The sequence below is a fragment of the Haematobia irritans genome, chromosome 4 (assembly GCF_050003625.1).
Source record: "Haematobia irritans isolate KBUSLIRL chromosome 4, ASM5000362v1, whole genome shotgun sequence".
Lineage (NCBI taxonomy): Eukaryota > Metazoa > Arthropoda > Insecta > Diptera > Muscidae > Haematobia > Haematobia irritans.
The window spans coordinates 222,220,761-222,245,548 of NC_134400.1; the positions used below are offsets into that span (position 1 = coordinate 222,220,761).

The following is a 24,788-nucleotide window of genomic DNA, read 5'->3' on the forward strand; positions in this document are numbered from 1 at the left end:
AAAATTCTAATTGGGCTTAACAACTGTAATCTATGTGTCCCACAAAAAATTTATGAAGGCGGAGAAGAAGAACCGGTAGCAGCACGTACGAGGCTAGGATGGGTGGTGTATGGCAGCTATGGTGGTGAGTCAAACACAAATAGATATTTAAATTTGCATATCTGTGATTGTTCAAAAGAAATGGATGACTTAGACAGGATGGTGAAAGGTTTTTTTTGCGCTAGAGAGTATAGGTGTAAGGGTTTGCGATCCACTTGTGGCCGAAAATGATAAGCGGGCTTTGGATCTATTGCAAAAATATACAAAAAAGAAATCCAATGGCCATTATGAAGTTCCTCTGTTATGGAAGTATGACTTAGTGGAACTACCAGATAGTTATAATATGTGCTTAAGACGTTTACGTTGCCTCGAAAGAAAATTGCGGGAAAATGCGGATTTGCAAAAAATCTTCCACGACAAAATTCAAATGTATTTATCAAAGGGTTACATTCGAAAATTAACACCTGATGAAGTTCATCAACATAACACTAGGGTTTGGTATCTTCCGATCTTTGCGGTTTTCAATAAAAACAAACCAGGCAAATCCCGTGTCGTCTGGGATGCAGCAGCGAAAACTAATGGACTATCTTTGAACTCGTTTTTATTGAAAGGGCCTGATCTGTTGACGTCATTGCCAGCAATTTTGTTCTCTTTTCGGGAGAAGTCAGTGGCCGTATGTGGTGACATTGAGGAAATGTTTCACCAAGTGTACATAAGACCTGAAGACCAAAATGTTCAACGCTTCCTATGACGGGATTGCAATCAAGAAAGAGATCCAGATATTTACGTTATGGACGTCATGATATTCGGAGCCACTTGTGCTCCTAGCATTTCACAGTATATAAAAAACTTGAATGCTACTAGCTATGAACAAGATTTCCCAATTGCTTCAAAATGTATCAAAGAGAACCATTATGTGGATGATTTACTTATATCCGTTGATACTCCAGAACAGGCCGTCATTCTAATTGCAGATGTGACTTATATACACGAAAAGGCGGGATTCAATATTAGGAATTGGATATCAAACAGCCATGTTGTAATGAATTCGTTGCATCAAAATGGGGAGGAAAAAGAAAAGTGTTTGAATATAGGCGAAGGAAAACAGGTGGAAAAAGTATTGGGAATATTTTGGGAGCATAATGGCGACTCTATAACTTTTAAAATTTCTGATTGGCTTAGAGAAACAAACGTACTTGCTGAATGCAAAAAGCCCACGAAGAGAGAGATTTTACGAACTATTATGGCAATATATGACCCTCTGGGTCTTATCGGACATATTATTATGTATGTGAAAATATTACTACAGGAGGTTTGGCGTTCAAAAATAGATTGGGATATGGAAATCCCTGACAGTTTAATGGTCAAGTGGACGCAATGGATAAAAATATTGCCAGATATGCAGAATCTTAAAATTCCTCGATGCTACTTGCAGTATTTTATGAACTATAGTGATGTCGAAGTTCAGTTGCATACATTTGTGGATGCGAGTCGGGATGGTTATGCTGCGGTTTGTTATTTTAGATTGATGAAGGACTCGACTATAGTTTGTTCTATCATAGGCTCAAAGACAAAGGTAGCGCCATTAAAAATAATCTCTGTCCCAAGATTGGAGCTTATGGCTGCACTTATTGGTGCTCGTTTTGCTGATTATATAGCTAAAAACCATAAAATAAAAATCGACCGTAAATTTTATTGGTCAGATTCTAAGACCGTATTGAGTTGGCTGAAGTCCGATCATCGAAACTACCACCAGTTTGTGGCCTTTAGAGTCACTGAGATCTTAGATCTATCGAACATAAGAGAATGGAATTGGATTTCCACAAAGCAAAATGTAGCTGACGATGCCACTCGATGGGGTAAACTTCCAAATATAACCAAATCTCATAGATGGTTTAAGGGACCGGAATTTTTGAATCAGCCGGAAGGAAGTTGGCCAAATCCAGAAATTATTCCCGAGTCCACCCAGGAAGAGAGTGTACACCATTCGATGACTTTGGCGAAGTATTGTCCCCCTTTTGATGTGCAAAGATTCTCAAGGTGGGAAAGATTAAAAAGATCAGCTGCATACGTAGTTCGTTTTTTGCAAAATTGTAGAAGCTCTATTAAGGAGAAGGGCGAGTTAACACAAAGTGAATTGATGAAAGCCGAAAATTTACTATATCGTCAGGCCCAGAAAGAAAAATATTCTGCCGAGATTTCCTGTCTCGTGACTCAGAATTCTATTTCAAAAGGAAGTGAAATTTTTTCAAAATCACCCTATTTAGATGACGGAGTTTTGCGTGTTAACAGTCGTATCGATAACGCAAACATTCCAGATGATAACAAACGGCCGATAATACTGCCAAAGGAAAGTTACATTACAAATCTTATTATTTTATACTTCCACAAAAAATTTTTTCATATGAACCATGAAACTGCGGTGAATGAAATTCGGCAGAAATATGCAATAGCCAGATTACGAACACTTTATAAGGCCGCAGTTAGAAATTGTCAGGCATGTAAAATCAATAGAGCTACTCCGCAGCCACCAGAAATGGCAAAATTACCTCGGGCACGCCTAGCTACGTTTGAAGCACCATTCACGTTCAGCGGAGTAGATTTTTTTGGACCAATCTGGGTGGTAGTTAACAGGCATAGGGAAAAACGTTATGGATGCTTGATTACTTGTCTGACAATCCGTGCTGTCCGCATAGAAGTTGCCCATTCTTTAACAACTGATTCGTGTATTCTCGCAATAAGAAACTTTATGTCTAGACGAGGGATACCTCGCGAGTTCTATAGCGATAATGGAACTAATTTCATTGGAGCCGAACGAGAACTTCGTGAAGCATTAGCCGACGTTAACAAAGATGAATTAGTCAAAGCTTTTACTTCATCAACCTGCAAGTGGAACTTCAACCCTCCTGGTGCCCCTCACATGGGTGGTGCTTGGGAGCGACTAGTACGCTCGGTGAAGACAGTGCTGTACAATATGATGCCATCCAGATCTCCTAGTGATGAGCTTTTACGTAGCATGCTTATCGAAGTCGAGAATGTGATAAATTCTAGACCACTCTCTTACGTTCCACTTGATGACGTCACCAGTGAGGCTATTACACCAAATCATTTTCTCCTTGGGAGTTCAAGTGGACTAAAGCCGATGTCTCTCTGTAACGATAGCGGTGTAGCACTTAAGCACAATTGGCGTGTTTCGCAGCAATATGCAAATATTTTTTGGAAAAGGTGGATTTCGGAGTATCTGCCGACATTAACTTGCAGAACGAAGTGGCATGAAAGACGTAAACCATTATGTCAGGGGGATTTGGTGATCGTTGTTGATCCTTCGCTTCCACGAAATGTCTGGATTCGTGGTAAAGTCGTGGAAACGCGATTGGCTAAGGACGGACAAGTTCGCAGTGCCAAGATTATTACCAGCAACGGAATAATGGAGAGACCAGTAAATAAGCTAGCGATTTTGGATGTGTCGTCAGAAAAGAAGTCTGACAATGAAAGGATGCTTTGTCATACTGCGGGGGGAATGTTGCCGCCACATACAGAGACCCCATAAGGATTTTAGTCTATTTTGGCATCTCTATTTGTTAACAATTAATTGTGCATGTTTAAAGAATGATTGTTTTAATTGTCAACTATTTTTAACGAAACAGTATATCTTGTCAAGAAGCGTGGTTTTTAATGCGCCATTTTTAGTCCTTGCTTGGTAGATATAATTGCCTAATTGTGCAGTTTTTAGAAGACCACGAGATTTTAAGAATTGTTAGCAGTTTTTGCACTAAAAAGAATTTTAATATAAGTGCGAATTGTGCCAATAAATTTTAAAGCCGCAACTTTTCGTACTTTATTCAAAGTCCAGCGGAAATTGCTAGCTAGACCTGTTTGCTGTCAACAGCGATGACTTTAACATGGACTTGTCGATATTAAATTCATCACGTTTAGGCTAATTTTGTACTACTTCTGGATCCAAAAAGAAAAAAAATGTTACTACTTTTTGGTAAATTTGTTGTGATTTTTTTTACGGGTATTACGTATTGTCGTTACCCGGAATTTTATTTAAAAAATTTGTTATTTTAGGCTCTTAGACTCCAAACAGTCAGAAATCAAGAGGGGATATTCCACCGTTGAACAAATTTTCGTGATTGGTCCAAACTGGGATCGAATCATGCAAGGAGGACATGCTAACCACTTAGCGTAAACGTATAGTAACATAAAAAATTTACATCTCTTTTCGTATCAGCTGATCAAACAACAATTATGAAAGTAAAAGAAAATGATGTTTAGAAATCTTAGATCCATGTCCTTATCATAGCTTGCCTATATCCGCCAGTTTAGCGATCATATGATACGTTTTATTAATTAGGCCGGTCGTTGCCATTACGTTGCGGCAACTTTACACTTTAAAGTTAATTTTCGGTATTTTATTGAGTTTGCGTTATATTTTACCAAGTGTCTCCAGTCAGGGTTTCTTTTCCATCCAGGATTTGTACAATTTCTTGAAAAAAGGTTTACTAAGGAATTGAGTTCGTTTGCCCCCGAAATTTGGATAAAATGTCCAAGAAATAAAAATAATGTTAAATTGTCTTTACCTTTTTTATGTGAGAACAAATACCCTGGCAGCTATTCGTTTATTATATTGATTATCATCTTTTTTTTTTTGTTTTTGCTTGCGAAGATATTAATAGTTTACTTTTAATAAAAGTGCGTAGTTTTGGCGAAAACATTCATATATTGAGGTAGATATAGACATGATTAAGCTAGACTTTTGTAATCATCCCTCCATCCGAAATAGTTTTGATGTAAAAAAAAAAAAAAAAAACATAAATTGTATTCTCTTTTTTTATTCATTATTTTGCATTTTCTAAATTATCAACATTTAAATTATTTTTTTTTAACATTAATTCTTAGATTGTGTTTGTTTTTTTTTTTTTTTTTGGTTTTACAAATTCTAATTTTGATTCGTTTGGTACAACTCCTCTTACTTAACTATTTAATCATCTTATGTACTAATTAAAATATAATAAAAATTAATTATCGTTAATATCTTTGTGGCCTAAGTTATTCATGTTCATGGAGGAACCCATATTTGGTCCAACTCCTCCTCCTCCTCCTCCAATAACTCCGGTACCGGCTGCACCCACACCCAGACCAGTACTTATACCATCACTATAACCTAATTCATCTGGACGAAAATAGGAATTTTGCATGCTATACAAACGATCTATGGGATTGATCATAGATGTCTGTGTAAAAGGCCCCATTAGTTGCTGGAATGTGGAATAGCTCAAACCCAATATTGTATTGAGGATGGGTTCATTGGTTTTATTACAATTTTCTGGAAAATCAAAAGCAAATTGGAAATATATTGAATAAATATTTATTAAAAAATTAAATTAGCCCCCTCCCCCCTCCATTCATCCCTCATGGAATTCCTTACCTTTATTGGTTTCTATACAATTGAAGGGAGTACCATCGTTCTCATCTTTAATACAAGTCCTCAATTTGGCCATCGTATCAGCCGATGAGGCTGTTGCATAGGGTGAATCCATCATAGATTCGGTATCACTATGGGCCTCATCTTTGATTTTGGTCATGTTGCTATTATCAGACTCTTGAGAATCTGGTGAATCACTAGTACCCTTGGGTTGGCTACCATCCAGTTTGGCTTTCTTTTGTATTTTCTTCACTTTGGCTCGTTGATTTTGAAACCAGACCTATGGCATGAGATGAGATACCATAATGTAATCCATTAATAAATGTTTATTAAATTGTGTGTTGGTGTCTTTGCATACCTGGACTATCCTTAAACTCAATCCTGTCTCCTTGGCCAAGTTTTCTCGTACTTTGCGACATGGTTTGGGTGAGACTTCAAAGGATGCCTTAAAGGCTCTTCTCTGTTGAGTGTTGAGTATGGTGCGCGGTCTCTTAGGACCACGACGACCATCCATTTTGGGTGCAAACAAATCATCGCCATAGAAATCTGTTTCAACCATTTGAAGTGGGCCAGTAGAATATCGTAATTGAATTGCATGGAATCGCAAGTAATTGAAATAAAAAATTTTAAATATTTATTACAGATTTGTTTAAAGCTAAATGCCTTCCTAGACAAATAAATAAAATGTTTTGCCAGCGTTTATTCCACGGATGGTGGGGGATTATGGTTGAACATTTTATTTATTGTGGCATTTGCTTATGTTGCAAAGGCAAAATTGAATTTGTATACTGTCTTGCTCACCATATCCTTGTAGCATTTCCACTTCCTTTTCATAGTCAAATCGACAAAAGAGTTGGCCCTGTTTCACGACATACTGCTCACCCTTCTTGAGAATGGCTCCACATACCACACAGGCGAAACATTTCAAATGGAAAACGTTTTCGAGTGTCCTCATCACCAGCTCATCGGCGCCAATTTTATGACCGCATCCAAGGCAACGATTTCGTAAAAAAAGCCTGAACCAGAAAATGTTAAGTATGAAAATGATGAAATATATGTAAATATGAAACTGATTAAAAGAATTGTATTATGACTTTTTTTATTTATTTTTAAGAATAATAAGAACATTTCTATAATCTTCAAGATCCATAAAATCCTCATCAAAGTGAATCTGCAGTTATATTAAAAAAAAAATGACATAATGACAAATTTAGGATAAGCTACATGTTCCGATACAAAAAGTTTAATTGATTACAGGACAAATTTCTTTGGTATAAAGATATTTTCTTTTAAATAAATTTTGTTGTTGTTTTTTGATTTCAGCTTAAAACCATGCATTGACTAAACTACAAGTCTAGCTTAACCAACAGAAGAAAAGAATGTTTGTCAAATTTATTTTGGCAAAGCCCTATAGACTGCAAGATGGTTGGATGGACGCACGTTTCGGAATTACCACATTCCTCATCAGCATCAGAAGGGCCGCAAATTTTCAAAATGTGTGTCCTAAATTTAATGAAAAAAAAAATTTTTTAAACAAAGAATATAAACTTTCTTTTTATTAAAATGTCATTATTTTAAAGAAATTTGTCCTTAACAGTGTGTAAATTGCGCATCCTAAAATTGGGGTTGCGTTATCTTTAATATCACGTAAATATAAATTATTCTTAGGTAGGAGAGATCTAAGTTTCCGCCCATCACATGGTGGAAGAGTTTATAAGGAATCTGACCCAAACGAGTTTCGGAGATGAATTGGAAGATTCGTTAAAGATACGGAGTTTATAGAATAAGAGAAAATATTTACTTAAATCTAGGCTTCAGAAAAATGACACTATTGTACTTTTTTATACTATTTGAGTATAAACAAGTGTATACAGCACTAAGTTCGGCCGGGCCGAATCTTAAATACCCACCACCATGAACCAAATATTAGGGTTTCCTTTGAAATTTCAGGAGGGCTTGAGGACTTGAGGACACTTCCCGAAGATAAATTTAAAGATTTCACCTATGAGGACTATATCACATTCTGGATTTATAAGAACCATTTTTGTTTGAGTTTTAACATCTCTTGTAAGTGTGCAAGAAAATTATAAAATAACGTCTTGATTTGAAATCTTAAATCTGTAGAAGTAAAATCTGGAAATTTTACATTGAGTTTCAAGCAATTTTCATGATCAGTGCGCCTTCTACACCCTCAAGAATTGAAGTCGGTCTATATGGAGGCATTACCAAATGGACCGATAAAAACTTAATCCGATACACGTGTTTGTGAGCCTCAAATACCAGAATATTTACAATTTCAGGAAAATCAGTTAAAAACTACGGTTTCTAGAAACACAAGGAGTTAAATCGGGAGATTGTTCTTATGGGGGCTATACTAAAATATGGACGGATACTCACCGTTTTCGGCACACCTCTTTATGCCCCAAAAAAACCTCTAGATTTCCAATTTCAGGTAAATTGAATAAAAACTGCGGTTTCTATATGCCCAAGAAGTAAGATCGGGAGATCGGTCTAAAAGGGGGCTATACCAAAACATGAACCGATACTCACCATTTTTGGCATACCTCTTTATGGTCCTAAAATACCTCTAGATTTCCAATTTCAGACAAATTGGATAAAAACTACGGTTTCTATAAGCCCAAGACCCCAAATCGGGAGGTCGTTTTATATGGGGACCATACCAAAACATGGACCGATACTCACAATTTTTGGCACACGTATTTGTGGTCCTACAATACCTCTAGATTTCCAATTTCAGGTAAATTGAATAAAAACTGCTATTTATATAAGCCCAAGAAGTAAAATCGGGAGATCGGTCTATATGGGGGCTATACCAAAATATGGACCGATACTCACAATTTTTGGCACACGTATTTGTGGTCCTACAATACCTCTAGATTTCCAATTTCAGGCAAATTTAATAAAAACTGCGGTTTCTATAAGCCCAAGAAGTAAAATCGGGAGATCGGTCTATATGGGGGCTATACCAAAACGTGGACCGATACTCACCATTTTTGGCACACCTCTTTATGGTCATAAAATACCTCTAGATTTTAAATTTCAGGCAAATTGGATAAAAACTTTGATTTTTATAAGACCAAGACCCTAAATAGGGTGGTCGGTTTATATGGGGACTATATCAAAACCTGGATCGATATAGCCCATCTTCGAACTTTACCTGCCTGCAGACAAAAGACGAGTTTGTGCAAAATTTCATGATTACAACAGACAGACAGACGGACATCGTTATATCGTCTTAGAATTTCTCCCTGATCAAGAATATATATACTTTATATAGTCGGAAATCGATATTTCGAAGTGTTACACACGGAATGACAAACTTATTATACCCCCGTCACCATTCTATGGTGGTGGGTATAAAACGTACATTTGGTACCTTTTTCAACCTTCTTTAAGTTCATTAGTTGAAACGCTAGAACAGAAAAGTTTGTTCTTACATTCAATGGTACATTTCTATCAAATCAAATACAGTGAAACCTCTCAAACTTAAACTTGGATACTCTGGAAATTAGAAAAGTAGAAAACTCGTTTTGGAACACCTAAAGCCTATGCAGGGAATATAAAATGCAGTAAAACTTCTCATACTTTTACACTTTGAAAAATGGAAAACTCTGCTATATTATCTCATTAAAATTAACACCCACGGTCTCAACTTCTGAGAGGTTTCACTATATAACAGTGATTAATACGTTTGAATCCGAATGATACAGATTCTAAGGGTATTGTCCCAATAGGGAAATATTTTACTAAAATGACCACCAAACTTTTTTCCTGGAGCATTTTGGAAATATCTGGATACTGACTTTGGACAATACTCTTATTTTAATGTTAATTGGCCAATAAGAGCTAAAATAGTTTGCTGGTTTGATTATGGCGTCGACTTGATTTCTTCCAAATATTTGTCCAGTGTGACCGTACCATCGATACCGATAAAACTGTGGTTCCCACGTTTATGGTAATTTTGGTGTTGATAACTTTTTGGTACAGTGGAAAGAATCAATCAGTAATTCCTTCAAATTTCAGGACATTTTCACACAAATGAATTACAACATTATTTTTAGGAAGTACCACAATAAAAGCGTTTTATCCTGGCGGATCTTTTTCATAAGCAAACAGAAAAGGTCTTCACTAAGTTCCAAAAAGTAAATTTTTGCTTAAAAAGTTAGAAGCTGATTCAGTACCAAATCAAAAATGTTGTTTTTCATTTCTACACCATAAAAAAAAATCCGTTGTTAATCTATAGCTAAATTTAGCTTATTTTTATTGCAAAAATATTTTCTTTTTTATTTTAAGTATTTAAGACATACATTTTGTTATCTAAGCGTGGGTGTAAATTTCAATGACCGTACACATAAGTTCAAATAGAACAAAAGTAAAAGAAAATGCTCGTACGATTCCCAAAAAAAATAAGAATGGACAACTGTATGGTTAAATGATTTTGTTCTTTACTTTGATTTCATTTTTTCTTCTATGCGAGGGTCTAATTTCGTACACCAGAGCATTACATTTGTCTGGTTTTAACATCACTCTGTGGAAATCTCAAAATTTGCCTGGTTTTAGCATCACTTTGTGCAAATCTTAAAATGATAAATATAATGTAGTTAAATTTTTGCACGACGTAGTTCATTGGCGCATAGAACTTACGTTAGACAGAAAAGCCTGCATCATCTTTTAAATCTAACCGAGACACACGATATGTAACTTTCATACAGAACAGCAGTCAAAGTACCCCGGAACGGTATTGCTGTTTTCTATTTTTCTACAATTTTTCATTCTTCCACACGAGGCTGCAAAAGGAAAGTCCTATGTCAGTGAGATGCAAATAAAAGTGGATCTTCCTCATGGATTTGAGATATGCTCCCTCTGTCCCGTCTAAGATATTAAAGAAATTGAAATCAGATTAAATTAAACTGCAAAATGCTACTGCAATTGTAAATAACCTAATTCTCAATCTATACGCACACACACACACACCCACATACACATATGAGAAATCTCCAATTTGCATCTTAGATTATTTGCTAAAAGCACTTATGCGTTAATTGCTTCGGACGTGCCGGCAAGCCTATCGGTGAGTGAGCATGCCACACACAGCACTTACCTCTCATAGTCAATGCGACAATAAAGTTTGCCCTCGCGACTGAAGCAGGAATGTACCAAATGCAACGAACATGTTGCACATTTAAGGCAGCTCTCGTGGAATGAAGTGTCGACGACACGCATTATGTAGCGATCACAAATTGGTTGGCAACAATAGCCACAGGCCATGGGTGACAATAAATTGGAATTTGGTGTGGAGCAGGAGGCAACTGAACCATTCGAGGATAGCATTGGTAGGCCAGACATAGCTGGACATAGGGCATCAATGACCCCACCCAACGCAGATGATGTCGTGGAGCAGGAGGAGGAGGAGCCATTGTTCAATTGATGATGGTGCTGTAATAAGTGCTGTTGCAGGGCCAAAGCAGCTGCTGTTTCAATGGCATGATGATTGCTGTTGCATTGTGAGTTGGAGGAGCTATTGTTGCCATTACTGTGGCTGTTGCCATTGCTGCTCATACTGTTCAGATTGCATTCGGTCAATGTTAAACGGTTGGTTGAGCTTTGGAGAATATTTAAGGCTTGTTGGTGTTGATGCTGTTGATGCACGGATATATGGGATAATGGGGGTCCTGGCCCACAAGGATTTGTCGTAGATTTGTTATCATTCGTTCGTGATGTATTGGCAGTACTACTGAAACCAGGGGCAATTGTCACAATCCCTCTTGCCCCCGGTGTAGTTTGACTACAGCCATTGTCATTGGCATTGTGGTTGCTACAATTTCCGTTGACAAGTGTCGTACATGTCAGTGCTTGTTGTTGGTGCTGTTGAAGTGATGCTTCCAAATTGTTTGTAGTTCCACTTGTTGTATTATTTTTGCTAGAGTTGTTGTTGCTTGTCATATTGTCATTAAGTGTTTCCTGGTTGCCGTTGTTGTGACCACCAACCCCACCATTTCCACATGGCTGATGAAGAGCATTGTGATGCTGTTGTAGTTGAAGTGACGAAGAATTTCCATTCGTTTGGTGTATTGGAACTGGTCCTGTATTTGATGTTGATGCTGTTGGTGAGTCGGAAGTACTTGCTGAGGTTGTTGATGTTGCTGCTGTTGGTGTTAACATTCTTTCATTTCCGTTCATGGACATTAAAGAGTTGCTGTGCAGTTGTTGAGGACTTTGTTGGATATGCGAAGTAGGAGGATGATGGGCCGAAGGATTTGTTTGTAGCAGTAGCTGATGCTGCTGGCTGATTGTTGCCCCCTGACATGGCTTAATGTCCAATGGAACTGCAAAGACAAGAAGAATCCAAAAACACAAATCAAACTATAGTCGAAAACTTTTATTTGGTTTTGTTGGTGACACTGTTGAAGCATGGTTATCGTTCCTGTACAGGGACTACAAGAAATTCCAATGTGCTAATGGTAATGATTTCAAAATGTAATATCTAGTAAAATGCGAATATTATATGTGAATCTATACACAAAAAATTATTTTTCGTCTTCAATCATGAAATTAATTGATCCATTTTTAGTTGAAATGTCTTCAATCACAGAAATTATAATATCAATCACCAAAGTCAATTAAAAAACAAGTAAGAAAAGTCTAAAGTCGGGCGAGGCCGACTATATTATACCCTGCACCACTTTGCAGATCTAAATTTTCGATACCATATCACATCCGTCAAATATGTTGGGGCTATATATAAATGTTTGTCCCAAATACATACATTTAAATATCACTCGATCTGGACAGCATTTGATAGACTTCTACAAAATCTATAGTCAAAATTTAAGTCGGCTAATGCACTAAAGTGGAACACAATGTTAGTTAAAAATATGGCAAACATTTAAATCTGATTTTTTTAAGGAAACTTCGCAAAAAGTTTATTTATGATTTATCGCTCAATATATATGTATTAGAAGCTTAGGAAAATTAGAGTCATTTTTTCAACTTTTCGACTAAGCAATAGCGATTTAACAAGGAAAATGTTGGTATTTTGGCCATTTTTGTCGAAATCAGAAAAATATATATGGAATCTATATCTAAATCTGAACCAATTTCAATCAAATTTGGCGCACATGACTATACTACCAATTGTACTCCGTGTGCAAAATTTCAAGCTAATCGGGATAAAACTCTGGCTTCTGGGTCCATATAAGTGCATATCGGGCGAAAGATATATATGGGAGCTATATCTAAATCTGAATCGATTTCAACCAAGTTTGGCACGCATAACTACAATGCTAAATATACTCTCTGTGCAAAATTTCAACCAAATTGGGCCAAAACTCTGGCTTTTAGGACCATATTAGTCCATATCGGGCGAAAGATATATTTTGCACACTTAACTGTACTACTAATTGTACTCCTAGTGCAAAATTTCAACCAAATTCGGCCAAAAATCTGGCTTCTGGGGTCATATAAGTCCATATCGGGCGAAAGATATATATGGGAGCTATATCTAAATCTGAACTGATTTCAATCAAATTTTGCACACTTGAATATACGACTAAGTGTTATGTTTGTACAAAATTTCAAGAAAATCGGTATAAAACTCTGGCTGCTGGGTCCATATTAGTGCATATCGGGCGAAAGATATATATGGGAGCTATATCTAAATCTGAACCTATTTTTCCAAAATCAATAGGGTTCTATTCTGACCCTAATTAGGAACATGTGGCAAATTTGAAGGCGATTGGACTTAAATTGCGACCTAGACTTTGATCATAAAAATGTGTTCACAGACAGACGGACGGACGGACAGACGGACATGGTTATATCGACTCAGGGACCCACCCTGAGCATTATTGCCAAAGACACCATGTGTCTATCTCGTCTCCTTCTGGGTGTTACAAACATATGCACTAACTTATAATACCCTGTTCCACAGTGTGGCGCAGGGTATAATTATTTGATACAACAAATTTTTGTGATTGATTTTTGCTTCAATTAAAAAAAATATTAAATCAATTAAATTTGTAATTGAATATTTTTATACCAACCACCATAGGATGGGGGTATATTAACTTTGTCACTTCGTTTGTAACACATCGAAATATTGCTCTAAGACCCCATAAAGTATATATATTCTGGGTCGTGGAGAAATTCTGAGTCGATCTGAGCATGTCCGTCTGTTGAAATCACGCTAACTTCCGAACGAAACAAGCTATCGACTTGAAACTTGGCACAAGTAGTTGTTATTGATGTAGGTCGGAAGGTATTGCAAATGGGCCACATCGGTCCACTTTTACGTATAGCCCCCATATAAACGGACCCCCAAATTTGGTTTGCCGACCCTCTAAGAGAAGCACGTTTCATCCGATCCGGTGTACATGGTGTTAGTATAGGGTCTCTAACAACGATGCAAAAATTAGTCCATATCGATCCATAATTATATATAGCCCCCATATAAACCGATCCCCCGATTTGGCTTGCGGAAGTTCTAAGAGAAGCAAATTTCATCCGATCCGGTTGAAATTTGCTACATGGTGTAAGTATATGGTCTCTAACAACCATGCAAAAATTGGTCCACATCGGTCCATAATTATATATAGCCCCCATATAAACCCATCCCCCGATTTGGCTTGCTGAGATTCTAAGAGAAGCAAATTGCATCCGATCCGGCTGAAATTTGGTACATGGTGTTGGTATGTAGTCTCTAACAACTATGCAAAAATTGGTCGAAATCGGTCCATAATTATATAGCCCCCATATAAACCGATCGCCAGATTTGACCTCCGGTGCCTTTTGGAGAAGCAAAAATCATCCGATCTGGTTGAAATTTGGTACGTGGTGCTAGTATATGATATTTAACAACCATGCCCAAAAGTGATCCATGTCAGTCCATAACCATATATAGACGCCATATAAACCGATCCCGAGATTTGGTTTTGGAACAACTTGGAGGAGCAAACTTCATCCGAGTCATTTGAAATTTGGTACATTGTGCTAGTATATGGCCGTTAACAACCATGCCTAACTAGGTCCATATCGGTCTATAGTTATATATAGCCCTCAGATAAATCGAGCCCCAATCACACAAAAATTTCTCCATATCAAGTTCATAAGTGTATATAGCCCACATATAAGCGACCCCCATATTTCAATTCTGGCTCTCTACGTACCGTACAAAAGTCCATATCGATTCGTAATTATTTGTAGACTTACCTATACATACCTTTTTTGTCTAATATATACCACATATGGACTAACTTACAATTTAGAAGACGATGTTAAGAATTTTTAAGTATTACCACAACCCAAGTAATTCGATTGTGGATGACAGACTTTCGTAGAAGTTTCTACGCAATCCATGGTGGAGGGTACATAAGATTCGGCCTTGCCGAACTTACTGCCATATATACTTGTTTAAAACTCAATTAAAATGTTAATTGGAAAAATTGTAACCCTTTTTTTTCTGTGTACCTAAAACTAGACCGTGTTCAACCAAGTACAAAACATGTCGAAAAAACATGCGGTCAAGTACATGGCTTATGGGAAAAATTATCATATTTGGCATATGATTGCTGAGAATGCAATATTCTTTCGTGTTTTTGGGAAGATCATGTTCTTTCTCTGCGTGTAAATATATACGAAAAGACTCAAAGATCGTACGCACTATGGTTGAAGTTGGACCCAAACATGTCACTCTTACCTAGAGCGATCCTCAAAAATGTGTTGATAGTATGAGGGATATTACAAATGCAACATAGGAGTGAGAAAACGGTAGTCATTGAAACAAACAAAAAATCAAACAATTGGTAGATCCAACCAGGGGTAACAGAGTATTTCTATATACAAGTATATACATTGAAAATTTTATAAAATAAATTATACAATGTTTGCTTAGATATTTATAATTTCACTTAAAAAAACTTAAAATACTTCCTTTTATATGGAAATACTGTGCCTGAAATGTGTCCAATGTGTGGTTGGTACAACCAATTGTTATAAAGTTTTACTCAATTCTATTGGTTTTCCGTTGGTTTGTTTTCCAGGATTTATTTTGTGGCCTTGTTATTACATTTTATCCTTTGATGCAGGACATCTGCAGCCACTACCACTACTATAGACGGATGAATAGTTTTATGCTATTGCATGCTATGATATTGGTGAAAGCGACAGAGATAGAGAGAGAGTTGGTCATTTCAGTGGTTGATACTTTAGTAAATTTGTGGTTTTGCAATTATTGAAATAACTTGGCATTACTACATTTATTTTTGTTTGCTTTTTTTTTTGGTAAATGGATGAAAATTTCCTGAAATGTAAATACCTTCACAGTTTTGTCATTTTAATGTTAAAGATCTGACAAAAAATTCAAATGTTAGTACTTTTAAAAGAGTATTATATATTATGAGCATTAATCGTATGATTAATATCCATATATTAAAATGTTTATTTACCCTAAAGGAAATTAAACAATTCCAGTACTGTTGTATGTACATCCAAAATATATTTAAATTTAAAGTTTTTTTGTAAGTCGAAAAAAATAACATTTAAGCAGATTTAAATTTCGATAATATTTTTATTAAAGTCAAGTTGACCTTATCCCAAACATATTTTCTTTCATGCTATAATACCAATTTTTATGTGAAATCACTTAATTATAAGGATAATACGACTTCATTGAAAAGTTTATCGACTCTTTGACAAGGGAAAAAAACTTTATATTAGAGGAATGCGTCCTCTATGCTAAGCAAAATTTGCATTCGTATTTTAAAGACATGAAATCTTTGACCTCACGACAATATTTTTTTCAGTGTATATAATGTTTATTTCTAATGTCTAATGTCTTCTGCAATTTTATTTTTAAAACTTCATATGATTTAATAAAATCTTTCTCTGAAAGGAAAGTCATACAAACTAGAGAACTGCAACCGGTGGCTTTTTTCTATCAAAAAATCAAAATGAGAATTTTTAAATTGTGTGGCGACCATGATTTCGAATTTTTCCAAGAATACAAGAGTACTCTCGTTATAGCTTTATAGCTCGAGTTGACCATATTCATATTTATTACCATTTAAATAAACACTTTTGGTGAAGCACTTTGTTGTAACCCTAAATAATTTTTATGGCAATGTTTGAAAATTATCTACTTCTGTGAATCCACTTTAAATATTGCAAATTTAATTTAATACCATATGCTACAACACATTCCCATACAATCAAGCTCGTTTTCCATAGTAGCTCGTCATACGTAGTAGCAGGAAAAATATTTTTCTAGGTCCAATTTGGTTACAGTTGGTATTTAATGCATTTTGTTGTCCCCCACATGCTATGTGGCCACTGGCCAGTAATCCTCACAATTGTAATGCGTTCAAGAGCAACAAAAAAAAAAACAAAGCGAAAAAAAAATTAAATAAATGCCAGACCAGACCAGTCCAGTACTGTACTCTTTGTGGCCACTGGAGTCCTCTAGTGTTTCACTGGGTAAGAGTTTTATCGGATTGTGGTCAGTAACTGCTTGTATGTGTGTTGGCATGTTTGTGTGTGTGCGTGTGTCTGTGTGTAAGTGTAGATAATGTTGTCTCAATTTATTGGTTAAAACGAAATAATTTAACCACATTTTCATGGTGTTTGTATACATTTTTGCACTTTTGTTACATTTGTTGCTATTTTCCATTAAATTTTTTTAATTTCTGTTGTCGAGTTGACTAACAAATATTTTTTTATGTGCATATATTTACACATTTACAAACACAAATGCATCACTTTAAGTGAATTTTATAAATGGGCATGCATGTGTAGGCACATGACTTAAATATTTTGAAAGCATACAAATTTTTATTCTACATTAAACAAAAATTACTAGGGGTCCTTAAAGAATTTGGTATTGTTTCCAAGTCAAAGGTTCGACTTTTTTTTAAATAAAGAGATTTTTTAGGAAGCTTTTTAGCTTTAGATCAAAGCTGTATAAAATTAAAACTACACTGAAAAAAACTTGACCGGTTCCAAAGATTTTGTATTTGCACTAATGATTGTGGTTTTGATTCCGAGCAAAAAAGCGGAGAATTTCAGTAAGGACACATTAAAGACACAAGCCTCTTTTACAATTAAGTTTTATGTGCTTGATTCTAGGGAACAAATTTTAATTTCTTAATTTTGTCAGCTTTTTTCTTCATGTGCATGTGCAAAGTTCATTAAAAACTTATTAACGACACCTTAAATTTCCAAATTCAGACTCGACTACAAGTAAATTATTATGCTTTGTTTCAAGTAAAGACGTCTTTAAAATATAGTCTTAAAAACATATCCTATATTTGAATGCTTGTTTGCTTTGCAGCCAAGAAGTCAATAAATTTAAATTCAAAATTGTTAAAACCAAGTTGACTTTAGTAAAACGAAACTTTTTTCCATATGAGGATACCCAATTACTTAACTATAAGGACAAAACGAGTTATTACTTAACTATAAGGACAAAACGACTTCATGGAAAAGTGTATCGATATTCGGACAAGGAAAAGACGTTATGTCAGAGAAATGCTTCTTGTATGCTAAACAAATTTCACATTCGTATTTTAAGGAAATGAAATATTTGCCCTCATGACAATATTTTTTTTTATTGTAAGATACCGATCTCATTTTTCGATGTGTTGGTTATTAGTTTGAAAAAAAAAAAAAAAAACATTTAGCCATTTTCAAAGTTGAGAGAATCGATTTTTGTTTCTTGTGATTGTAGAAATGTTGGAAGTTGACTTTTATTTTAAGTGACTTACGGGGAATCCCCCATATATTTTTCTTAATAGATTCACTAAAGGTTCGTTTATGAGCAAAAATAATTATAGAATATATGCAAGAATGTTATGGAAGTGCATGTTGACATGACTTTTGACCATTCTAACAAATTCCTATGCTATTTACGAGGGTAGTCCGTAAAGTACTTAGAATCTATATCTGATGCAAGAGTATAGAAAGTTTAAGTTACATTCATGTAGAACATTTTCGTAAACACTCTTGCCAAAGTTTCAGCTGGCTGGGACTCATATTTTTTGTGGTGGCGGGACTGTCGTCGGATTCTAGAAAAATGAAGAATGAGCAATATCGGTCGATGATTCGATTCTTCATTTTGTAAAGTAAAGCACACAGATAAATAAAACCAAGTAAGGAAAATCTAAAGTCGGGCGGGCCGACTATATTACCCTGCACCACTTTGTAGATCTAAATTTTCGATACCATATCACATCCGTCAAATGTGTTGGGGGCTATATATAAAGCTTTGTGCCAAATACATACATTTAAATATCACTCGATTTGGACAGAATTTAATAGACTTTTACAAAATCTATAGACTCAAAATTTAAGTTGGCTAATGCACTAGGGTGGAACACAATTTTAGTAAAAAAAAAATATGGGAAACATTTAAACCTGAAGCAATTTTAAGGAAACTTCGCAAAAGTTTATTTATGATTTATCGCTCGATATATATGTATTAGAAGTTTAGGAAAATTAGAGTCATTTTTACAACTTTTCGACTACGCAGTGGCGATTTAGCGAGGTATTTTGACCATTTTTGTCCACCATTTTGTGGGCTATATCTAAATCTGAACTGATTTCAATCAAATTTGGCACACATAACAATATTACTAATTGTAATCCTAGTGCAAAATTTCAACCAAATTGGGCCAAAACTCTGGCTTCTGGGGCCATATAAGTCCATATCGGGCGAAAAATATATATGGAAGCTATATCTAAATCTGAACCGATTGCAATCAAATTTGGCACACATGACTATACTACCAATTGTACTCCTTGTGCAAAATTTCAAGCTAATTTGGATAAAACTCTGGCTTCTGGGTCCATATAAGTGCATATCGGGCGAAAGATATATATGGGAGCTATATCTAAATCTGAATTGATTTCAACCAAATTTTGCACACTAAGTGTTATGTTTGTACAAGATTTCAAGCAAATCGGTATAAAACTCTGGCTGCTGGGTCCATATTAGTGCATATCGGGCGAAAGATAAATATGGGAGCTATATCTAAATCTGAACCGATATCTTCCAAAATCAATAGGGTTCTATTCTGACCCAAATTAGGAACATGCGCCAAATTTGAAGGCGATTGGACTTAAATTGCGACCTAGACTTTGATCACAAAAATGTGTTCACAGACAGACGGACGGACAGACGGACATGGTTATATCAACTCAGGGACCCACCCTGAGCATTATTGCCAAAGACACCATGTGGCGCAGGGTATAAAAAAAACAACAACAAAATAAACATGTTGCAATTTGTAGGAGATAAAGAAAAAATCCACGATCTAATATGACAGACCAAAAGACTTTTATTTATCGACGAACGAAATTGTTGACAAACGAAATTTTTCTTTTGTCGCAAAAAAAAAAAACTTTTTTAAAAGCAAATAATAAAGTTGAGAATATCTTACCCAGGTATTTTCAAATATGGCATAGGCCACATGCTGCAGAAAAGTTTGCGCCAGAGAACGCGATCTGAGCGATGAATGCCACACAGAAAAAAAGGTTTCCTTTTCCAAAGAACGAACTTTTATTCATGCGCTAACAAATTTCCGCTAAAAGCAACCGTTGCATTCGTTATTATAATTGGGGTATATTTGATGTTAAAGAAAATACTTTATAACAACGTTGAATATCATTTGTCTAAAATTTCCGGAGGAAAGTATTTTTTCTTTGGGTGCATGTTTGTTTACGCCAACAAGCACATATCAATGTTTGACATGTTTCAAGAGCATAAAGTTACTTTTGGACAGTGAACATGTAACATTTTTGTTGCAAAAATATTGTTTTATTTTTAGCAAACATGAATGTAATTGCCGAAATCGAATATATAATTTCCGATAAAATAACATGGTTGCGACAAACATGTTCCCACTCCAAAAATGACATTATGGTCTTGAAAATTGTTTGAGGTGATCATGTTCTTTCTCTTCTCTGTAGGATTAAGTATAGTGGCAGTCCGATATTGACAATTTATTCGTGAGGATAATTCAGTATATGCGAAATTGTGAAATTCATGAAGATTTTAGTTCAAAATTAATTTTTAATATGAATATTCTAAATTCGTGTTATGTAAAGTATAATAAATTCATGGATTCACCACTTCTCTAGGCGGCTTAAATCGCTGTATCTAGCTCCTGCGAAAATTCCACTTGCATGGGCAAAAAGGTAATTTTGCCATATGTTTCTTTTGTAAGACAATATATACAACCAATAACATCGTCCTACCAAACATTTTGCCAAGGATGCAAAGTAATATAAAATAGAATATGCATCCTTCTTTTAATCAATGCTCGAATTTCTTTTTAATTTCTTATGGGAATACATTTTTCTTTCAAACTCACGAGTTTTTATAAGAAGCAATTGAACCGGTAATTCCTCTTATTTTTGGAAACTTACCTGGTTTTCAAAACTGAGAGAAACCGAAAAAAAAGGTTTTCAATTACCCTACTCGTGCAGCAACTATAGCAAACTATGAACGCTTGTTGCATATTCGTTACACTCTAACGTTTAGTTTAACGTAATATTTTGGTCATATATTGTATCTCGAGAGCAAGTATAGTGTTGGACTATAAATCAACATTCGAGATAATTTCAATATTAGCCATTTGTACTAAACTGAAGAAATGACTCCATAATACATTTTGTTTAAATAAATTTTGGCCATATTGGTTAATTTGTTTATCAACAAAACAAAGCCACTTATTCGTGACTTCTACAGATGATTAAAAATCAATCCCAAACATTATTCTTTTGTCGCTGCTAGTATTGTTGTTGTTGTTGAAGAATAAATCGGATTAAATTGATATCAGTATGACAACAAAGTCTGTTGCACCATCCGTTTGACTGACGTCTAAATTGCTGGCATCTACAAGCCCATCCAATTCAATTCACGCCAAAGGGAAACTCAACCTTACACACTTTACCGTATATCCTTGTATATCTGGCGGCATATGTTTGCTGTTCTTCATTGAATATTCAACATTCGGAAATTCAAACCACCCCATGATTCATGATGAGGAAAACGTTGCTAAAGCAATGAATGATACGAGGGTTGCTAGTAGCCTTTGCTTAGCCAGAACTATAACTACTGCAGCGATCATTGAATGATTTAATTTTTTCTTCCTCATTCGGGCATTGGATTCAATTGAAGGGCAGAGCATATCACGTAAATTGTTGGTAATTTGCTTCTAAGTGGAAGGGATGATTGGGTGAGATTTTCTCTGAAGGAAACCCCTTTCTGATGTGGAGTTGGTTGTTCCATTTCTTTGTTTATGGTATGTCAGGCATTGTACTGTGGTACCAATTCATTCCTTTAAAATAGTGCTAAGGCTAACATGACCGTCTGTTCGTCTGTCTTCTATCTGCCCTCAACACATTAGTTTGTAATTAGGAAACAAAAATGTTTTATCATCATCCCAATTGGCAACGTTGGCAGTGATGATGACTGGGGTCTTTAGGGTGACTCTTTAAAATCGTAATGCTAAATAGCCCAAGAGCTCTTCCTGGGTGTTTGTGGAACAAGTGTAAATCTTCGATTATAATGCAAAGTCATGTATATTTCGCATATGCCCAACCAAAAATTCACTGTTTAATAGAATGGAAATTTGATTGTTCTCTTTTAGGTGGTTTCGCAGGCCTTGGTTAGTGACGAACGCTAGCTTTGTTTGTTCTTTTCAAATGAATTCGATGCGTAACAGGTGTACAATGCATGCTATTGCCATCTCTAATCAGATTAAAAAAGTGGACCTTTAACCTTGCTCCCCCTTTCTCTTGTTCTAGAGACTATCATCATCCATGGACAATTACTCTGCGTGATATTTGTATCAGCTTAAAGTCTTATTTTAGTATTTCAACGAATGGAATTTATGGGATATCAGAGTCTATTGAAGGATTAACTTCTGTTTGGATTTTTCCAGCCTTTATTTGACAAGTGATGAATGTGTCACCTTGTTGACAACATCACCATATTTGCCAAATATCTCCATAGTAATACAGGTTTAATAGAATTTATGAAACCTACTGCCCTTGACATGGGGATAAAAGTCATGTATGTCCATATGTTGCAGTTTAGCTGTAGACGAACAGAAGCTAAGACCTTTGATGTGATTTCACACAGCGCTCGAAATGGACATTTTTTGACAAAAGATGGCTTGATGAAAGTGGTTCAAGATATTCTTTTGTGGTAGTTGTAGAATTTTGTTCTTTTAGCACATGTGAGAAAGTTTTTTCTTTTATTGAAAAATCACATCTGCCTATAAAAATACATAGTCACAGATGCAAATTCTTGGGAGCGCGTGAGTATATAAGCTTATCTGTGGCATAGTATACACAGTGCAACACAAAAATTTCAAACAAAAAATCACTTATGCCAGCCGAAAGTACTCGATGAGAGGAGAAAAGTAGTTTCTGGATTTGTTGCCGTTCGATTTGTATGAGCCTCTAGTTATTCTATGTTCACTTTGAATAAAGAACAATTATTCCATCCATTTTATTTGTAATATTTTGTACTTCAAAGGTTTATTATATAGACGGAATATGGCCGTGGTTGCCACAGTTGGTAGAATTCTACCAAACTTGGTAAATTTTTTACTGTTTTGTAGATTGGTATAATTCTTGATGTTTTTGTAGATTTTGCAAAATATTTTTCTCCAACTAAGAGATGGCTCAATTTTCTACAGAAATAAAATTGTGAGAAAATTTTCTATGGAAATGAAATTTTGAGAAAATTGTTGAAAAGTCAATATCATTAAAAATTTAAATTTTCATACTATCAAAGTCCTTTATGTAGAGGAAGCAATTTTCACTTGTTGCTGCAAGCTAAATTCGTTAAAACATATAAAATTCGACACATTTATAATTCAAGGGTATTTATACACCCAAGCAATTTTCGCTAATAAGAGGGATCATTCATTCATTCGAAGAAAAAACACTTTTTCATATGTGGTTATGTTTAGTAAGATTAATAAAAAGCTTAAAATTAAGAGTTTTTTTTTTTAATTTGGTAGATTGTGATGGAAATTACTTTATGAGCATTCAATGCATTGATTAGTTTTTCAGATGTGATTTTAGGAAAATCTAGAAAATTCTCTAGTTTTTTGAATTTATCACGAAATTCATTGATCCAATTATTTTTTTAATTGAAATGTCTTCAATCATTAAAAAATTAATTAACACTCAATTAAAAACTTAATTGATGCAATTAAAAAATTAATTGATACTATTAATTTGTGTGATTGATTTTTATTTCAATTAAAAAATTTGTGGATTCAATTAAATTTTTAATTGTTTTTTTTAAACTCACTTAAGATTTTAATTGGAAAATTTTTCTTAAATTTTTTTCTGTGTAGGCTGGGATATTTTTTTTTTTAATTTTAAAAATAAATCGAAAAAAAAAAAGATTTTTTTCCTATAACCATAAAATTTTGGCATTGGTTCAGCAACAAATATTTTTTCTTTGTATAGCCGTCGGACCATTAACCACAATGAGCTGTTTCCGTCGGAACATTTTTTTCATGGAAAAGCCGTCGGAAACATCATTGATATATGATAAAAAAAATCAAATAAAGGATTTCAATTATATCGCTTTACTTACACATTCCTATTTGCATGGGATGGTGTTCTTCAATCATTGCTTAGATTGTATTCCCAATAAAGTCACAGGTGAATCCATAAAATGACTCGAATAAATTTTGAGACACGAAATCTTTTGCTAATGATGCCAATGGAAATTGTTTTGGGGTATCCTAGCAAACAAACTGTCAATATCCTTTAGTGTGACACATATTTTGAAAGATTCACATTAGGGTGTTAATCAGTTACTTTCACCCACACAAAAACTCATTTACACATACAATCGCATATTAATCCTTTTTTTGGTTTTTTGATTAAGTATTGAGCATTGTGGTTTTTCCGTTTGCCAGAAATTTTAAGAGATTATTTTATACGCACGCACACACACACTCACACACTACTCGAAAGGATTTCCTGGAAGTTTTCGAACAAGTTCATTAAAGCTTTAATTGCTGTCGTTGGCTTTTACACTACAAACTGGTGGTCGTAGGTTTGCTATAGATTTACAGGTCGATTTCTTATCGTTTCAAGTTCCAACCATTTCTTCTTGCATCCACTAGAGGTCATAGATTGACAAAGTTACGCACGCATACACACACACACACTCAGTTACAAACTTTTAAGCGATAGTCTATCATTTTTGTCCTAAACGTTGGGTATTGGAGGATATGAACGTGCCTCGTAAAATGGCGTATTGTGGCGTGTTTGG

At 35.1% G+C, this 24,788-nt stretch overlaps 2 protein-coding genes across 2 annotated transcripts; one reads left to right on the plus strand and one right to left on the minus strand.

The window, feature by feature from the left end:
- Positions 1-829: 829 nt before the first annotated feature.
- Positions 830-3,589, plus strand: LOC142236009 (uncharacterized). Its single transcript, XM_075307259.1, has one exon. The coding sequence runs from the start codon at positions 830-832 to the stop codon at positions 3,587-3,589; it is 2,760 nt and encodes a 919-aa protein (XP_075163374.1).
- A 1,265-nt stretch (positions 3,590-4,854) lies between these two features.
- Positions 4,855-24,788, minus strand: LOC142233927 (uncharacterized). The gene is made up of 6 exons (XM_075304988.1): positions 24,102-24,788; positions 10,590-11,814; positions 6,269-6,483; positions 5,826-6,013; positions 5,471-5,747; positions 4,855-5,368 (listed from the first exon to the last, which is right to left on the minus strand). The coding sequence occupies exons 1-6, from the start codon at positions 24,136-24,138 to the stop codon at positions 5,061-5,063; spliced, it is 2,250 nt and encodes a 749-aa protein (XP_075161103.1). The 5' UTR covers positions 24,139-24,788; the 3' UTR covers positions 4,855-5,060.

Excerpts from the sequence above, each read along its gene's own strand:
- LOC142236009 (XM_075307259.1), top strand. The coding sequence starts at position 830 with ATGGACGTCATGATATTCGGAGCCACTTGTGCTCCTAGCATTTCACAG.
- LOC142233927 (XM_075304988.1), bottom strand. The coding sequence starts at position 24,138 with ATGATTGAAGAACACCATCCCATGCAAATAGGAATGT. Across the intron at positions 11,815-24,101 it reads TCCCATGCAAATAGGAATGT|TTCCATTGGACATTAAGCCA; the intron begins GTAAGTAAAGCG and ends TTGTCTTTGCAG. Across the intron at positions 5,369-5,470 it reads TTGTATAGAAACCAATAAAG|AAAATTGTAATAAAACCAAT; the intron begins GTAAGGAATTCC and ends TTGATTTTCCAG.